We start from the raw sequence: 16833 nt of genomic DNA, 5'->3' as shown, positions 1-16833 counted from the left end.
TGCTTCAATAAATTGTTCCCATTAGTAAAACAAATGAACCCTCATGAAAAGTTAAGAAAATCTCGAATCATCTTATTGATCACTGCTGGTGACTCCAAGTGCATGTAATGTCCACATCCTGGAACGACACGGAATTTGAGTGAGTCATAAGCTTTCACTAGAGCCGGGGCACTGTGCATCGAAATAAACTGATCGTTCTCCGCCACAAGATACAACCCTGGGGAATAAATATCAATCTTGGGCAATCGTTCTTCAATTCTCCAGAAACTAAAATTCTCTCTGAAATAATTCAGAGCTCGTTTCACTGAATTTCCCCTCGAAAAGGTGTACTTGTATGCTTCCAGTTCCGCAGCAGTCAAAAAACGGCCCATATTTTGTTCGATGTAACGCAAATCTTTACAAGATAGGTAAAACTCTGATAGACTTGGTATAAAATAAAAGAATGAATACCACGACATCTTGAACTGCTGCCAACTGGTCAACAGTAGACTTCTAGTGACCTTCAACGATGCGCCTCCCATCATCACGTAGCGATCCACCAAAGGCATATTTTTCAACACGAACTGAAATCCAATTGTAGCACCCAAACCATGCCCTATCACAACGGCTTTTTCATGTCCGCTCGCTTGAATAAAGCCTCGAATATCCTCCACAACCAAGTCGATCCGATACGCGGCCGGATCGTCCGGTTGCTCGGAATCTCCAAACCCGCGAAGGTCAAGTGCCACTACCCAGTAGTCTTTGGCGAATTCCTTCAGCTGATGGTGCCAGCTGAACCAAAATTCCGGAAATCCATGTAGAAACAACATCAGTGGTTTCTCACGATCACCGTTCTCAACATAATGCAATCGCACGCCCTAGAATAACAGATTATTCTTAACATTGAATTCTATGTTTAGTTTGAATACTTACATTAACTTCAGTATACTGGTGACGTCCGTAGCTAGAATCGCTCAGTATGGTCGGTGGATATGGACGCGTTTTCCCAGACCAGTGCGACGGTCTGGGATCGGAAAGAAACTCCAATGCTGTGCGCAGCGCAAACTGTACAGCGTAGAAGCCACCGATCGCGTAAATTACAATCGCCTGCAGAACACGTGCGAAATTCATTCTACACGTGTCGATTCTGCCACTGCCACTGAGAGAATGATAGCCACCGTACGCTAACTTAAGACAAGCGATTAACTTATGTTTACATGCGGTGCCTACTGGATATAAGTTCGACTTCTAAATGCGTGCGTTATGGTTGGCTTGTTCTGGTTGCAGTTCAATCGATCGTGATGATTGAACTGAACTATGCGCGGTAGTAATGTGCACTTTACATACGGAACTAACGGTGAGATCACATTGTAACTTTGACGGTCGACTTCCTCACATGAGCTGTTTTATTTTTGTGTATTTCACTTTTACAGAACTAATTTGATCTTAATCCGATGAACAACAGATTTGTTTTTTTTCCTGCATACTAACGTATGAGTAAAACATTATGTGATGCTTGTATTGGTTCAAATTGTTTCTGTGATTTTTTTGTATTACTTCCGGGTAATTTCGATGCTATTTGTACTTGTATTTTGGTCGATTCATCTGACAATTTAATTATTATCTACATGAAAATCTTAAATCTAAAACTATTACAACATCCCAGACCATGAGATTATTTTACCAAAAGCACGTGTGGAAACATTTCTGAAATTGAATAAATCTTCGACCAGCGAGAAGGTACGGATGCATGACGTCAGTAGTTCAAAAAAGCCATACAAGGTCCGATGAGACCTAGTTGTCAGTAAGTTTGACGAACGAAGCAGTCTACTTGGTGCTCGAAAATCAAGGTGAAAAAGCAAAACCGGGGCATCAAGTTCATTGTTCAGCAGCTTGGCTACGAAGGTAGCTTGTTGAGTCTTCCGACGACTCTCCAATGTATCCAAATCCAACAGGTTACAACGGTCTTCGTAGCAGGGAAGTTTATTGGGTGTACTCCAGGGTAAATGTCTCAGAGCGATACGAACAAATCTTCATTGAACACGTTTTATTCTGTTTTTCCAGCACAGGTCATTAGGATTCCAGATGATGCAGGCATTTTCAAGGATTGGTCGAACTAATAGCACAATACAATGCTTTCAAGTAGTGTGAATCTGTAAAGTCTCGAGCAATTTTGGTGATGAAACCAAGTTGTTTCGAGGCTTTGGATATGACAGCAGTATAATGTTGATTGAAAGTGAGCTTATGATCCAACATAACTCCAAGATCGTTGATCTGACCTACGCGTTCGAGGACACATCCATTTATCTGGTAATTAAAAGAAATGGGCACATGACAACGATGGAATGTTATGACCACACATTTGGCGATGCTTATTGTGAGCGATGCTATAAGCTGTTGGTTCGTTGGTATCTCGGTATTCGATATTTCGATATTTCTCCCTATCTCGATAGTTCCATGCATTCACAATTTTTGTATCTCGAATTTTCTTTATCTCGAGCAAACATAGCAAGTTTTTGCTGTGATTTTTCTTCTGATATCACGAATAGTTATAATTCTCAGGTTATAATCAGTTTTCATTGTCCAACGGAACATGAAGTCAAACGGGAGTGAACATAAGCTGCAAGTTTCAACTACTGATCAGCGCTAAAAGATTATTGAGGCGCAGTAGGATGACGTGTTTCCGAAATCGCAAAAATATTCGGTATTCCTTAAAGTACCATGTCGACAATAATCAAGGACAAACATTAAAGGCTGCAGAAGAAGAAGAAAATCGAGTAACAAACTACCGTGGTGTCTCCATTTTGTGTTTGGGCAAAGTTTCTGAGAAACTTATGCACAAAGTGCTGTATACGGCATCAGCACCTCTCATATCCGACAGCCAGCACGGTTTTAGAAGACATCGTTCAACTACAACAAACTTGATGTGCTATGTTACTACACTCACGGGAAATGAAAATGAGGAGACAAATCGACACGGTGAACGTTGATTTGGCGAAAGCATTCGATACCGTTCCTCACTACCATGTCATTGAAAAAATGAAGCATATTGGCTTTCCAGAATGGATTTTGGACTGGATTCTGTCATACTTAACCGGCCGCACCTCTCATGTTGTAGTCAACTCAACTCGATCCCGCACATTTTGTATCACGTCTGGCGTGCCCCAAGGTAGTGTTCTTGGACCGCTGTTATTCAACATTTACGTGAATGATCTGTACCTGCTCATATCCTCGTTCAAACTCTGTTTCGCCGACGACCTGAAGGTATTTCAGGTAGTTGCGTCTACGGATGACCACACTGCCCTTCAGGAAGACATCAACATTCTACTGATTTGGTGTGATGATAATGGTATGCGTGTCAACAGTACAAAATGCAAAATTATATCTTTTACTCGCTGTGCCAATCGAGTTCGTCACCAGTATAGTATAGGAGCTGAAGCGCTCCAACGTATCTCGTCTATATGTCTATCTCGGTGTGACCATTGACAAAGACCTCAACTTCAATGACCATATCGGAATTATGACTGCCAAAGCTTTTCTGTACTAGGGTTTATTCGTCGTCACGCTTCTGAGTTCACGGACATTTTTGCTATAAAGTCACTTTATTGCACGTTAGTTCGCGGCATTCTGGAGTACGCTTCGCCTGTTTGGTCTCCGCACTGCCTCGCTGTTGAGCGCGTGCAGAAGAAATTTGTACGGTTTGCGTTACGGTCACTCCCTTGGAACGACCCAGTCGAGCTTCCCCCATACCCTGATAGATGTTAACTTATATGTTTGGAGTCGCTGTCAGCTAGACGTGATAAATCGCAGTGTCTCTTCGTTTTTGAAGTGATTCGAGGGGTGATTGACTGCCCTGCGTTACTCGACCAAATGCAGATAACTGTCCCTTCTCGCCTTTCCCGGAACTATACTCTACTGGCTACCCGCTACCCCAGAACCAATTATGGATACGACAATCCTTTGGAGAAATGTATTCGCTTGTTCAACGATGTACGACAAATTCGATTTCAACATGGCTAGAAATGTTTTCAAAAACCGCACTAGAAGACTAGTTTAGTTGGTAGAATATTAGGAGAGATGACCCAATCGTGGAGGAGCTAAGCACGAGTTATGCATGTTTAGCCATGTTTTGGTTAAGAAAAACGAATCTAGCTGGTCCGTTTCACTATTTTATGTTTAAATGGGTTCTATTTGATAATTTTGCACCTTAAAATTGACTTTGAACCCGTTTTGAGGGTTTAACTAAAATAAGTTGCACGCTTTTGTTCCAATAGTTGCGGTAGAGTTCCTATAGTTGTGAATGGGTGTTCCTGTAGTTGTGGTATATAAAACATTCGTGTTTGCTTGGTTAAATGAAGGTATTTGCCTCGCTTGAAGTGGTTTTTGATTGTTTTACTATTTATCATATTGTTTTTAATAGGTTGACAAGTCGGTTTGCAAGTAAATACAAAAATGCACGAAGTTAACTAAGAGACGGATTTTGCGCCAATTCGGTCAGATGTTGGCAAAATTCAGTGAGGGTATGTAGGTTGTATTTAAATAAAACAAATTTTGCATACTTTTTAAAAAATGTCTTTAGACTAACATTTGAAAAGGGCTGAAATTGGCTGAAGAGAAAGACCAATGGCGCTCATTTTGAAATATTCAGAAGAATTTTTTTTTCACAAATGGTGACACTGGAACACTGGAAGTTAGAGTCTATTACCTCTACTTAGTACCATGTTTGCGCTTACATTTTTGACGTTATTTTTTTTTATACCGCACGCTTAGCCTGGGGGCTAATAGCGGTCTCGATCAACTAGATTAGTTGAGAGAATTCGTTATCGATATTGTTTTTGGCACATTTTGCATGTGTAGGATAAGTACAACGATACACCGTGCCCCAGTGCTGAGTCGAGAAAATTTCCAGCTCGAAAAGATCCTCGACTCGATCGGGAATCGAACCCGATATCACAACCGTTTTAGAGAGCTAGCCGACCGACATCGCTAACCACAGAGCCACGGGGACCACATTTTTGACGTTAGTGTTTACTAAAAGCGCGACTGAAGGTGTGAAAGGCTCGTTAAAAGAATTACAAGACCAAAAGCAGTGGGTTAGCATCGATTAAGAGGTCATAAATGCATAATACAGCATTTTAGGAGTGAGAGCGATAGCTTTTGTGGCCGATCATGTATGAAGTATCGGTAAATACACGGTGGCAGGGGAAGGTGGGGTTCAAAAATTGAATAGTAATAAGTTACATCATTTAGGTATGTCCCCTAGTACCTGCTTGTCCCTAATATACACAAGTAGTCCCACATACATATGTTCTGATAAACGTAAATCAGAATTACGAAACATACCGCAACTATAAGAGCATAGTGTATCCTGTGATCCAATAGTAGAGGAAGTAATTTATAAATAATATGATCATCTATTAACGAACTTCACCTGTGCAACAGTTTCCATAATAAACTGTTATCTGGGAAAACAATTATATGAGTAATAATCGTACTAAAACCACACACATATCTTAAAACAATCGTGGACAAAATAAGAAAATGGGTAGTGAGTGGTGCCTTCCGGGTAAGTTTCTGAAAAATACAGTATTCTTCAGTAATTTGGATATTTTCAGTATATATTGTTGTAGTAACATATGTACTTATGTTTAATCTATTATTTCTTCAACATGTAGCATAAGCAATTCGGTTCTAATTAGTTTAAACGATGAATTTAAAAGCGATGCCGCAACTATAGGTGCTACCACAACTATTGGATCATCTACCCTATAGAATAAGTTTACAGTCTGTGCGATACTTTTGTCGAGGACGGTGATATTAAATAAATAAATAAAGAAACGATCCATCCGGGAACTGTTAAGGAGAAAAGTACGGAAACTAAGAGGTCCTAGTCTGGAGGGTTGCTTATAGGCGAAGCTAGAAGCCGTATTTCAGGAGCTCGAGAACTCTCAAGTTTCAAGAAAAGTTCAGGTTGGTTTAACAGATTCACAAAACGTTAAAAGCTTTCTTTCAAGAAGCCTTGCGGGGAAAGTGGAAGAGTACACATAGCGCAGGCGAATGATTAGAAGGAGGCCCTACCGGTAACCTAAAGGAAATATGTGAATCAATAGGCATGTAGCGTTAAATCCGAGTCAAAAGCCTGGAAGACGTCCGTTACTTTTATAAAATAAATTCCAAACTAGGGCGCGAAATTTGTTAACCGTTTTGTGCTCGACGAGGTACCCGGGTACCTTTTTAGGTTTAGGACGAAATTTCATAGTTCACTGCAATCAAAAGTGATAAAACTCAGTGACATCTCAAACTGGCCCCTTGAATGCGGGGCAAATGCCCCGGGCCTCCCGATTCAAGAGGCCCCCCTAGTCTTGAGCCAGACGGGGAGACAGAGTGACGACCTTATTATTTAGTCGTCACCTTCCAGTGGAAGCGAAACTTGTTTTACCTCGTTTGTTTCGAGGAAAGCGGGCCCCACGAAAATATCTGCCCCGGGCCCCCCACCATCTAAATCCGGCTCTGATCTCAAAGCTCATTTAGAGGCAACTTTTGATAACATTAGTTTCTATGTAGTAACAAGGGAGGTCAATGAGGGAGAAATGAATTTTTTCACCCTGTAAATACCCGACGGGGTACCAGGGTACCCACAAATTGTAATTCTTGTAACTTTGACAATTTTCATCTAATTTCTATACTTTTAGCACCGAAAGATTCAGTAACTTCTCTACTTAGCAATCAGAGGCATGTCGATTTTTCCGGCAAATTAGGGCGTGGCGGTGGTGATGGACGTCGAGACCTATCGCACCCTGAATGACAACAATTGGTAGGGCACTTTGTATTGAAGTAGAATACTTTTTTCAAGAAGTTCGGCTACATAGGGATGTGAAATGAAAATCTAAAACTGAAAAAAGTGAAAAATGTGTCCAATTTCAAATGCTAATAAATCGGTTAGTATTCGATGGATTTCCTTCGTTCTTGCAGCAATAGATTGGAAAATCTTCTAAGATTCTTCCCAAATGAAGAGAATTGTGATTTTATTATTCAAACTATTGTTCTATTGAAATTAGTCAAGCCTAGTCAAAACGAAAAATTCGACCTCTGATTGGTCGTTATATGATTGCTTCCCAAGCACGGTCTACATAATCATATACCTTGCAATTGAAAATATGGTATTTGGCCTATATAAGAGCCTGTTTCAGGCGAAGCCGCTCATAATAGTTCTAGACAGCGACAACAGCAGTCATCCCTTAGCAGCAGCAGTAGCAGTGCAGTGGATACCAGCGATAGTGGATAGCGGCCACAGCACAGCTGTCGCGTAGTAATGGATAGCGTACTAGTTGCAGCGGATCTCAGCATCGATAGTCAGCTGAAAACTGACCAGCTGATGCAGGGACAGCGGATACCAATGGCAGCGTATAGCGGCCACAACTGTGGCATGGCTACGAATAGCGTAGCAGTTGCAGCGGGTATATCTGACCATGAAGCATTTATGCAATAATTGAATGAAAATTGCAATTGCAGCAATCGGCCTTTTTCAAGGCTACTAAATGTTTTTGGAAGAGCATAATGAATGGTTATTAATAAACTGCAACTGAGGTTTGATGCTGCTGCAAATGCACAACAGTGTGATGTTTATTACGATTTGTTGAAACTGTGCATAACAAGCGGTATATACAAAACAAATTTCAAACAGAAAAGTTCGGTACGTTCTGCTCACGATGCTGATTCTGTTTTTGAAAATTCACAACACATCATTAACAAGGATGTAACGCCTTGAAGAAGACGGTTATGGTTTGATATCACAACAGAATTTCGACCTTCATACACATGTCTACCATCGGCAATATCAAACACGCAACAATTTACTTCCATGCGACAAGAGAACGGGAACATTTTCTTCTTCCAAGCCGCACAACACGACAATACATATTATTTTGTTGTTTTAATGAGAGCTCTATCGGTCCGGCTCGACAGAATGTCCACAAGAAATCGTTTTTGTACATCCGTGTTACGAAACTGAGAAGGCGGGTCAGAATGAATGAGATGTATTTTTCTTACATGAGTATCACGACATACGAAATAAAATTTTTCGAACGTTGTAGAATGGTATAACTGGAAATAATTTAGCCACACCTATTTTTCCAGTTATATCATGCAACTGAGGTTTTATGCTGCTGCAAATGCACAGCAGTGTGATGTTTATTACGATTTGTTGATACTGTGCTTAACAAGCGGTATATATTGCGCATTTTACCTCTCAATAGACTCACAGTAAAATAATTTTGTCGCACCAAAATAAGATCACACTGCTTCCTCACTGATATTGCAAGTGCAGCAGAAGGAGCAGTGGCAGGAAAGCATTGAATATAGCCTTGACGATTCGTTTTCCTGCATTTTGCTGGTCTATGAGCAAAAATGTTGAGGGCAGTGGACATTGTTTTGTTTTGTTTTGTTTTTTTCGTCAGTTGAAAGTGACTGTGGTGTAACAACTATGAGTGGGCGAATATTTTTGTCGTCTATGAATAAAAGGCAGAAAGTCTAAGTAGCAATGAAATAGACAATACGAGACAAATCCGATTTCAAAATGACTGACACGCAAGCAGCCGGGTTATCTTTCTTGTAAAAGTATTCTACTTCAACCTTGTGGTCGTGGCTTTGCACACAACCCTCCTGTGATTTTTTTTTTCTTCCCCCACGAAGCAAGAGACCACCGAGGTGAATTTCACACCCCAAGTTATTTCACATACCAAGTTCCCCAAGAAGGTGCTGCTGTAGATGAAAATTAGTGAAAAGGGGATATCGAAGCTGCTCTTCTTTTGCTCCGAACTGGCCGTAAACGGAGAAATTTATAGTACTAAGTGCGAAATGCGGAAGTTGCGTCGTTTATCAAAAAATACCATAAGGTCGGAAACGCGGTGTTTTGGCCAGATCTGGCGTCGGCTCACAATTCGAAGCAATCGTTTGAGGAGATTAAGCGGCTGAATATCGATGTGGTACCCAAGTTGGCAAACCGCTCAACGTTCCCAAGTTGCGTCCCATCGAGGATTTCTGGGCAAGCCTGAAGCGTAAGATCTACTCCAACAATTTCGCCGCGAAAATTTAAGAAGAATTGATAAATAAAACGAAGGAAGAACAAAAAAATATGCCTACACGCATGTTTTCGTCCGCCATGGCCAGTGTTCCGGTTAACTACCGGAAAGCTGCACGCAAGATCGTAGAATTTTTTTACGAGTAAGCTAACACAATTACCTTCCATGGGAAACTTATCAAACTCAATTATCTGTCTTAGTAATTTTACCACTATTCGAAAAAAGTCCAACCCAGAGACCTCAAAACGAAAATACCCATCTTTGGTGGTGTTCGGTCGCTCTTCATCTTTTCCAGAAACCGGAAGCTACCGTTAGGATCGTTAAGTCGCAAGTAGTCGATTTTGGCTGTTCTCCAGAAACCGGGAGTCACCATCTCGATGTTCAAAATGGCATCTCAGTATTCAAAATGGCCAATAAGGTCGTTTGCAGGTCTCTGAACATCATTCACGATTCCGAAAGTACTCATATGAGCTATCAATTGTAATTATACCAATAATAATATCAAATATTCCTAAATATTCTCAGTTTCGAAACATATCTCCGAAAAAAACCGGATTTCCAGGAATGAGAAAATTCTTTCGGGGCACCGTTGACACTCCATTCGTTGTTTTGCTTTCGTCTCGATTAGACGCAAATTGTTTATCTCCGTTTGAGTTCGCAAAATAACAATACACGAGTTATCGTACGGGTGTTTTTTTGTCGATTAGTTTTGTGCTGCGCGATAACAATAGCCTGTTATATATCGGCAGAAACATCTGCACACTGGTAGGGGCAGGCTACCCCGCCAGTGATTCGATACGCAGCTGATATATCAGCAAGAATAATTCTCCCGCACCGCTGTTACCCCGCTAGCAGCACGGACCATCATACGATCGAGCGAGTGGAAGTCAACTACAAGTGGCATCTACAAGGTCGCGTGTAGGACACGGCCACTGCGTCTCAACGCGAAGCTGGATCATCATTGTTTGTTCTGCGGAGACGCTCGATTAATTCTACTATCAGCCGTGAGGTCGTGACTCAGACGTTCGGTGACGTATTACCTTTAGAATTTTTACTATTATTATCAATATTATTACTATGTTATAATATTATTATTAATATTATTATTGATATTATTATTGTTATTATTAATATTATTACTATAATTATTATTATTATTATTATTACTATTGTTATTAGAATTAGTATTACTGTCTTTTTTTTATTTGATCCATTGTAGATTGAAAAATTGTTTTTAAAATTTAACATCAACTACTTGAACCCCCCACCCCCCATATTCGAATATTTATCGTTTGTGTGCGGTAGAGCGTAACGCTCCCGCAAAATGGACGACATGCAGGTGCAACTTTTCCTGGAGGTGGAAACAAACGGGGAAGAAATTGAAATTTCTCCCATCAGCTCACCCCTACCTTCCCCTTTGCCCTCCCCTTTGCCAAGTCCTGTACCAAGAGTACCGGAAGTACGGGTAAAAGCTTACCCAGATGCCGCTGGCGGTCCCTACGTTGTTTTTTTCCGGCCCATAAAGAAGCCATTGAATATTATTCAAATTGGCAAAGACCTGGCAAAACATTTTTCGGCCGTAACCGAGATTACGAAGGTGAGGCCGAACAAACTGCGAGTTGTCGTGAGTAGCTTGAAGCAAGCAAACGAAATTGCTGGCTACGAGCTCTTCACGAGAGAGTATCGGGTGTACATCCCTGCCAAGGATGTAGAAATAGACGGTGTGGTTACCGAGGGGAATCTCACTGTCGATGACATTTTGCGTCATGGAGTTGGCTGTTTTAAAAACCCCTTGATGCAAAGTGTAAAGATACTGGATTGCAAGCAATTGCATTCAGTATCCATCGAAGAAGGGAAGAAGAAATTCCTCCCTTCGGATTCCTTCCGAGTAACATTCGCCGGATCCGCGCTGCCGAACTACGTCCGCTTGGACAGGGTTCGTCTACCTGTACGCCTGTTCGTACCGCGGGTCATGCATTGCCAAAACTGTAAGCAGTTAGGTCACACAGCCACCTACTGCTGCAACAAGGCACGCTGTAGCAAGTGCGGAGGCAATCATGCTGAGAACGCTTGCAGTGGGGATACTGAAAAGTGTCTTTATTGCGAGGGAACTCGGCATGACCTTCCGGCATGTCCCGCGTACAAACAGCGCGAGGAAAAAATTAAGCGTTCCCTTAAGGAACGATCAAAGCGCTCTTTTGCAGAAATGCTTAAGAGGGCTGAGCCACCCTCGACAGGAAACATCTTTTCCTTTTTGCCAACCGATGAGGGTACATCTGACGATCCCGTCGAAGGGTGTTCCTATGCCTTGCCAGAGGGATCTAGGAAGAGGAGAATGCTCAACTCTCCTAATCTTTCTCGTAAAAGTCGTAAGATAACCCCTAGCGGAATGACCAATAAGACAATACAAAAAGGAAGCGGTGAAGAAAAACCGAAGCAAGTACCCCCCGGTTTTAATTTCAAATCAAACCAGGAGTACCCACCGCTTCCTGGGGCACCAAAAACCCCTCGTGCACCCATTTCTCGATCAGAAGACATAAAAGAAACAGGGTTCATAAAATTCTCTGATATTGTGGACTGGATATTTAAAACATTCAACATACCAGATCCCCTTCAAAACATTCTTCTTGCCCTTCTCCCTACAGTGAAAACCTATTTGAAGCAACTCACAGCAACTTGGCCCCTCATTTCAGCTATCGTATCTTTCGATGACTAATACGTTGAAAGAGGTTAGGAATTTTGTCACTGTGTTACAGTGGAACTGCAGAAGTATCATCCCCAAATTTGATTTTTTTTTTACATTTGATAAACACATACAATTGTGATGCGTTCGCGCTTTGTGAAACTTTTCTCAATTCAAATGACCAACTTAATTTCCACGATTTTAACATCATTCGTCGATATCGAGACTCACACGGTGGAGGGGTACTTCTAGGGATCAAAAAGTGCTATTCTTTTTTCAGAATCGACCTCCCCTCGATCTCGAAAATTAAAGTTGTTGCCATTCAAACGAATATGAATGGAAAAGACCTTTGCCTTGTTTCGTTATATATTCCCCCATCCGCGCGGATTGAACAGAAGCAACTCCTTGATATAGCAGAATTGCTTCCCGCACCTTTTTTGATTTTGGGAGATTTTAACTCTCACTGTTCGCTATGGGGGTCGCTGTACGACGACAACCGATCTTCTTTAATTTGTAACTTGATCGACGACTTCAACATGACACTTTTGAATACTGGGGAAGCGACACGTGTACCTAATCCTCCAGCACGTGAAAGCGTGCTTGACCTATCCCTCTGCTCGACATTACTTGCGTTAGATTGCCAGTGGAAAGTAATCAACGATCCCCACGGTAGTGATCATCTTCCAATCGTTATATCAATTGCTAATGGTTCAACTCCCCCGAACCCAATCAATATTTCCTACGACCTTACACGTAATATTGATTGGAAGCGTTATGAGTCTATTACAGCGGAATCTATCGAGACTCACGAGGAACTTCCTCCGGAGGAAGAATACGCGTTCTTAGCTGGCTTGATAATCGACGCCGCGACGCAAGCTCAGACGAAACCGATACCCGGGGTAACGATTAGACAACGCCCTCCCAACAAATGGTGGGACAAAGAGTGCTCTGAGCTGTACGCGCGAAGGTCCGCGGCGTATAAGGACTACCGGGAGTACGGCACTGTCAACCTACTACGAAAGTACGAGGCACTGGGCAGGCAGATGAAGAGCTTAGTAAAGGCGAAAAAACGCGGGTACTGGCGGCGGTTCGTAAACGCGTTGTCGAGGGAAACAGCGATGAGCACTCTTTGGGATACCGCCAGGCGCATGCGGAACCGTGACGTTTCGAATGAGAGTGAGGAGTATTCAGATCGCTGGATACTCGATTTTGCCAAAAAGGTCTGTCCGGAATCTGTACCGGAACAGAAAACCTTTCGCGACGCGTTTATAGTAACTACGGAAGAGCCTCCATTTTCGATGTTGGAATTTTCAATGGCTCTCCTGTCGTGCAACAATAAGGCTCCAGGGTTAGATAGAATAAAATTCAACCTGTTGAAGAATCTACCCGACTCTGCAAAAAGACGCTTGTTGGACTTGTTCAACAAGTTTCTTGAGCTAAATATTGTTCCGCATGACTGGAGGGAGGTAAAAGTCATTGCTATTCGGAAACCCGGGAAACCTGCCTCTGATCACAATTCATATAGGCCGATTGCGATGCTCTCTTGCCTCTGGAAATTAATGGAGAAAATGATCCTCTTACGGTTAGACAAATGGGTCGAAACAAACGGTTTACTTTCAGATACTCAATTTGGCTTTCGCCGGGGCAAAGGGACGAACGATTGCCTAGCGTTGCTTTCTACTGAAATTCAACTCGCATTTGCTCGAAAAGAGCAAATGGCTTCTGCGTTCTTGGATATTAAGGGGGCTTTTGACTCTGTCTCTGTAGAAGTTTTAAGCGCGAAAATTCATTCGCAGGGACTTTCACTAAATCTGAATAACTTTTTGCTCAATTTGTTGTCAGAAAAGCATATGTATTTCTCACATGGCGATTCGACAACTTCCCGAATTAGTTACATGGGCCTTCCCCAGGGCTCATGTTTAAGTCCTCTCTTATATAATTTTTACGTCAATGACATCGATGAATGTCTTGCAAATTCATGCACGCTAAGGCAACTTGCAGACGATAGCGTTGTATCCATTACTGGTAGCGAGGCTAGCGATCTGCGAGGACCATTGCAAGATACCTTAGACAATTTGTCTGAATGGGCTCTTAAGCTGGGTATCGAATTCTCTCCGGAGAAAACTGAGTTGGTCGTTTTTTCTAGGAAGCATAACCCAACTCAGCTGCAGCTCCTACTAACGGGTAAAACGATCTCTCAGGTTTTAGTCGCTAAATATCTCGGGGTCTGGTTCGACTCTAAATGCACCTGGGCTTGTCATATTAGGTATCTGACACGAAAATGCCAACAGAGGATTAATTTTCTTCGTACGATTACCGGACTCTAGTGGGGAGCCCACCCAGGAGACCTTCTAAGGCTTTACCAAACAACGATATTGTCAGTTCTTGAGTACGGCTGTTTCTGCTTTCGCTCCGCCGCGAACACGCACATTATAAAATTAGAGAGAATACAATATCGTTGTTTGCGTATTGCCTTGGGTTGCATGCAGTCGACCCATACGATGAGTCTTGAAGTGTTAGCGGGTATTCTTCCGTTGAAACATCGTTTTTGGAATCTCTCTTACCGGTTGCTAATTCGATGCACAGTTATGAACCCATTAGTAATTGAAAATTTCGAGAGGTTGGTCGACCTTCAATCTCAATCCAGATTTATGACTTTATATTTTGACTATATGGCTCAAGATATTAATCCTTCTTCACACGATTCCTCCAATGTCGCACTTTTAGATACTTCTAATAATGCTATATTCTTCGACACCACCATGAAACAAGACATTTCTGGTATCCCGGATCAATTGCGACCCCAAGAAATCCCTAAGATTTTTTCGAATAAGTTTAAACATGTTAGTTATGATAAAAGGTTTTACACTGACGGATCTAATCTAGATGAGTCCACTGGCTTCGGTGTTTTCCACGAAAATTTTACCGCCTCCTACAAACTCGATGCTCCTGCTTCCGTGTACGTCGCAGAACTTGCTGCTATTCAGTACTCTCTTGGAATCATCGAAACCCTACCCACAGACCACTACTTCATCTGCACAGATAGTCTCAGTGCCATTGAGGCTCTGCGATCAATGAAGCCTGTGAAGCACACCCCGTATTTCCTGGGGAAAATACGGCGGTTTTTAAGTGCTTTAACAGATAAAAATTACCGGGTTACCTTAGCGTGGGTCCCTTCTCATTGCTCGATTCCGGGTAATGAAAAGGCTGACTCTTTTGCTAAGGTGGGTGCTATTGATGGCGATATTTATGAAAGACCAATTGCTTATGATGAATTTTATAGCATTTTGCGTCAGAGAACACTCAACAGTTGGCAATCATCATGGAACTCAGATGAACTGGGACGGTGGCTACATTCCATTTTTCCTAAGGTATCGACGAAAGCATGGTTCAAGGGGTTGGATGTAGGTCGGGACTTCATTCGCGTGATGTCCAGACTTATGTCCAATCACTACACGTTAAACACGCATCTCTTTCGTATAGGGCTTGTAGACAGTAATCACTGCGTTTGTGGCGATGGCTACCATGACATCGAGCATGTTGTTTGATCGTGTACCGAATACTGTGGTGTTAGGTCTGAGCTTATAGATTCCCTTCGGGCCCGAGGAAAACAACCGATCGTACCCGTTAGAGATATTCTGGGAAGCGGTGATCTCCAGTACATGACACAGCTATACTGCTTTCTGAAAAACGCTGACATTAAAATTTAAAATTTTCTTTGTCTATTTGTCAGATTAAGGATACAAATATGCTATGCTGAAGACACGGAAACGAAGAGCCCGCATCTATGCTTTCACAAATATTTTGAACCCACAACAAACAAGAATACAATTGCTCTACCAGTTGGAAAACAAAGTTCCAAAATAGTTTTAAGTCAAAATTGTATCTCCCCTCCTCTCACCTTAAATCCCCACTAGCTCGTAGTCGGCCGCGAGAATAAAGAAAAGGCCTTCCTCTTTTCCCTGCTAACGTAGAATTAATACGAATTGTACTTGGCTCAGTAAAACAGAAAATGTATCGTGCCGTGTCAATGTCAAATAAACTAATTTAAACCTAAAAAACCGTTGACACTGATTTTAAAATAGGTAAAATGCTGAATCTTTTAGTGACAAAACCATTAAAATTGGATGAAAATTATCAAAGTTACAATGGGTATACGGGTGTGTATACGGGAAATGTTCACCTACCATAAAAATACCCCTGTGCCAAATTTCAGCTCAATCGACCTAAAATTTGGTGGCGTGAAACGATTGAATTTTGGTCTTTAGATATCCGTAAATTTTCCCAAGGGGGGAGGGTACATGGAATTTCGAGGTTTGCTTTTTTTTTATTTTTGGATGCCAGATGGCTAAAAAATGCCTGAAACGTCAAGATCTGGTATCATCTGAAAAAAAAAATCTTGGGTGGTTTTCCGGATTTCTAAAAGTAAAACTTCAATCGTTTTTCGCCACCCTAGTTCAAGTCCGATTGAGCCGAAATTTTGCACAGGGTGTTTTTTTCGGGCAGGTCAACATTTTGTTAAGTTTTTTTAATTGTCTGGTCACTTTTTTCCCATGCAAGTGGTTGGCACCCGAATGGACAACAATCGCGTGAAATATTATTATTTTAAATCTTCCTTCAATATCCTTTCACAAATGAACAATTATGTTACAGGAGTCCACCAACATTGCAGTCCTACATGCTAAAAATCTTATTCCAAGAGCATGATCCAAAAACGTCACGCCGATTACTGTTGCAAATTGCTTTTGTAAAGTAGAATTTGTTCTTCAAACACCTTCAAATGATCCATCAGACGTTGATCCGCAACGCATCATCGACGAGGAGGACGTAACTGACTCATTTGCATGATATTGCAAAATCGATGAGGACATTTTGAAAAGTGTCATTCGAGAGGACGCAGGCTTTGAAAATGACGGATATGGAAATACTGAATCTGAAAAACGAATTCTAATGTTTGAAGTCAATTAAGAGAGTATCAACAAGACTCTTAAGGAGTTGGATGCAATCCTTCAAGTAACGGGCAACGTTCCTGCGGAAATTTTACTCCATTGACAAGCTGTTGAATTCATTTCTGTTTGTTTATTTAAATAG

General features: G+C 41.7%; 1 protein-coding gene across 1 annotated transcript; it reads right to left on the bottom strand.

Annotated features, from left to right (window-relative positions):
• Nucleotides 1-7: 7 nt before the first annotated feature.
• LOC129720633 (epoxide hydrolase 3-like) lies at nt 8-1110 on the bottom strand. Its single transcript, XM_055672119.1, has 2 exons — nt 913-1110; nt 8-857 (listed from the first exon to the last, which is right to left on the bottom strand). The coding sequence occupies exons 1-2, from the start codon at nt 1108-1110 to the stop codon at nt 42-44; spliced, it is 1014 nt and encodes a 337-aa protein (XP_055528094.1). The 3' UTR covers nt 8-41.
• Nucleotides 1111-16833: the final 15723 nt, after the last annotated feature.

This window comes from Wyeomyia smithii, chromosome 2 (genome assembly GCF_029784165.1).
Source record: "Wyeomyia smithii strain HCP4-BCI-WySm-NY-G18 chromosome 2, ASM2978416v1, whole genome shotgun sequence".
Taxonomy (NCBI): Eukaryota; Metazoa; Arthropoda; class Insecta; order Diptera; family Culicidae; genus Wyeomyia; species Wyeomyia smithii.
This window is presented reverse-complemented; position numbering and strand designations above follow the sequence as displayed.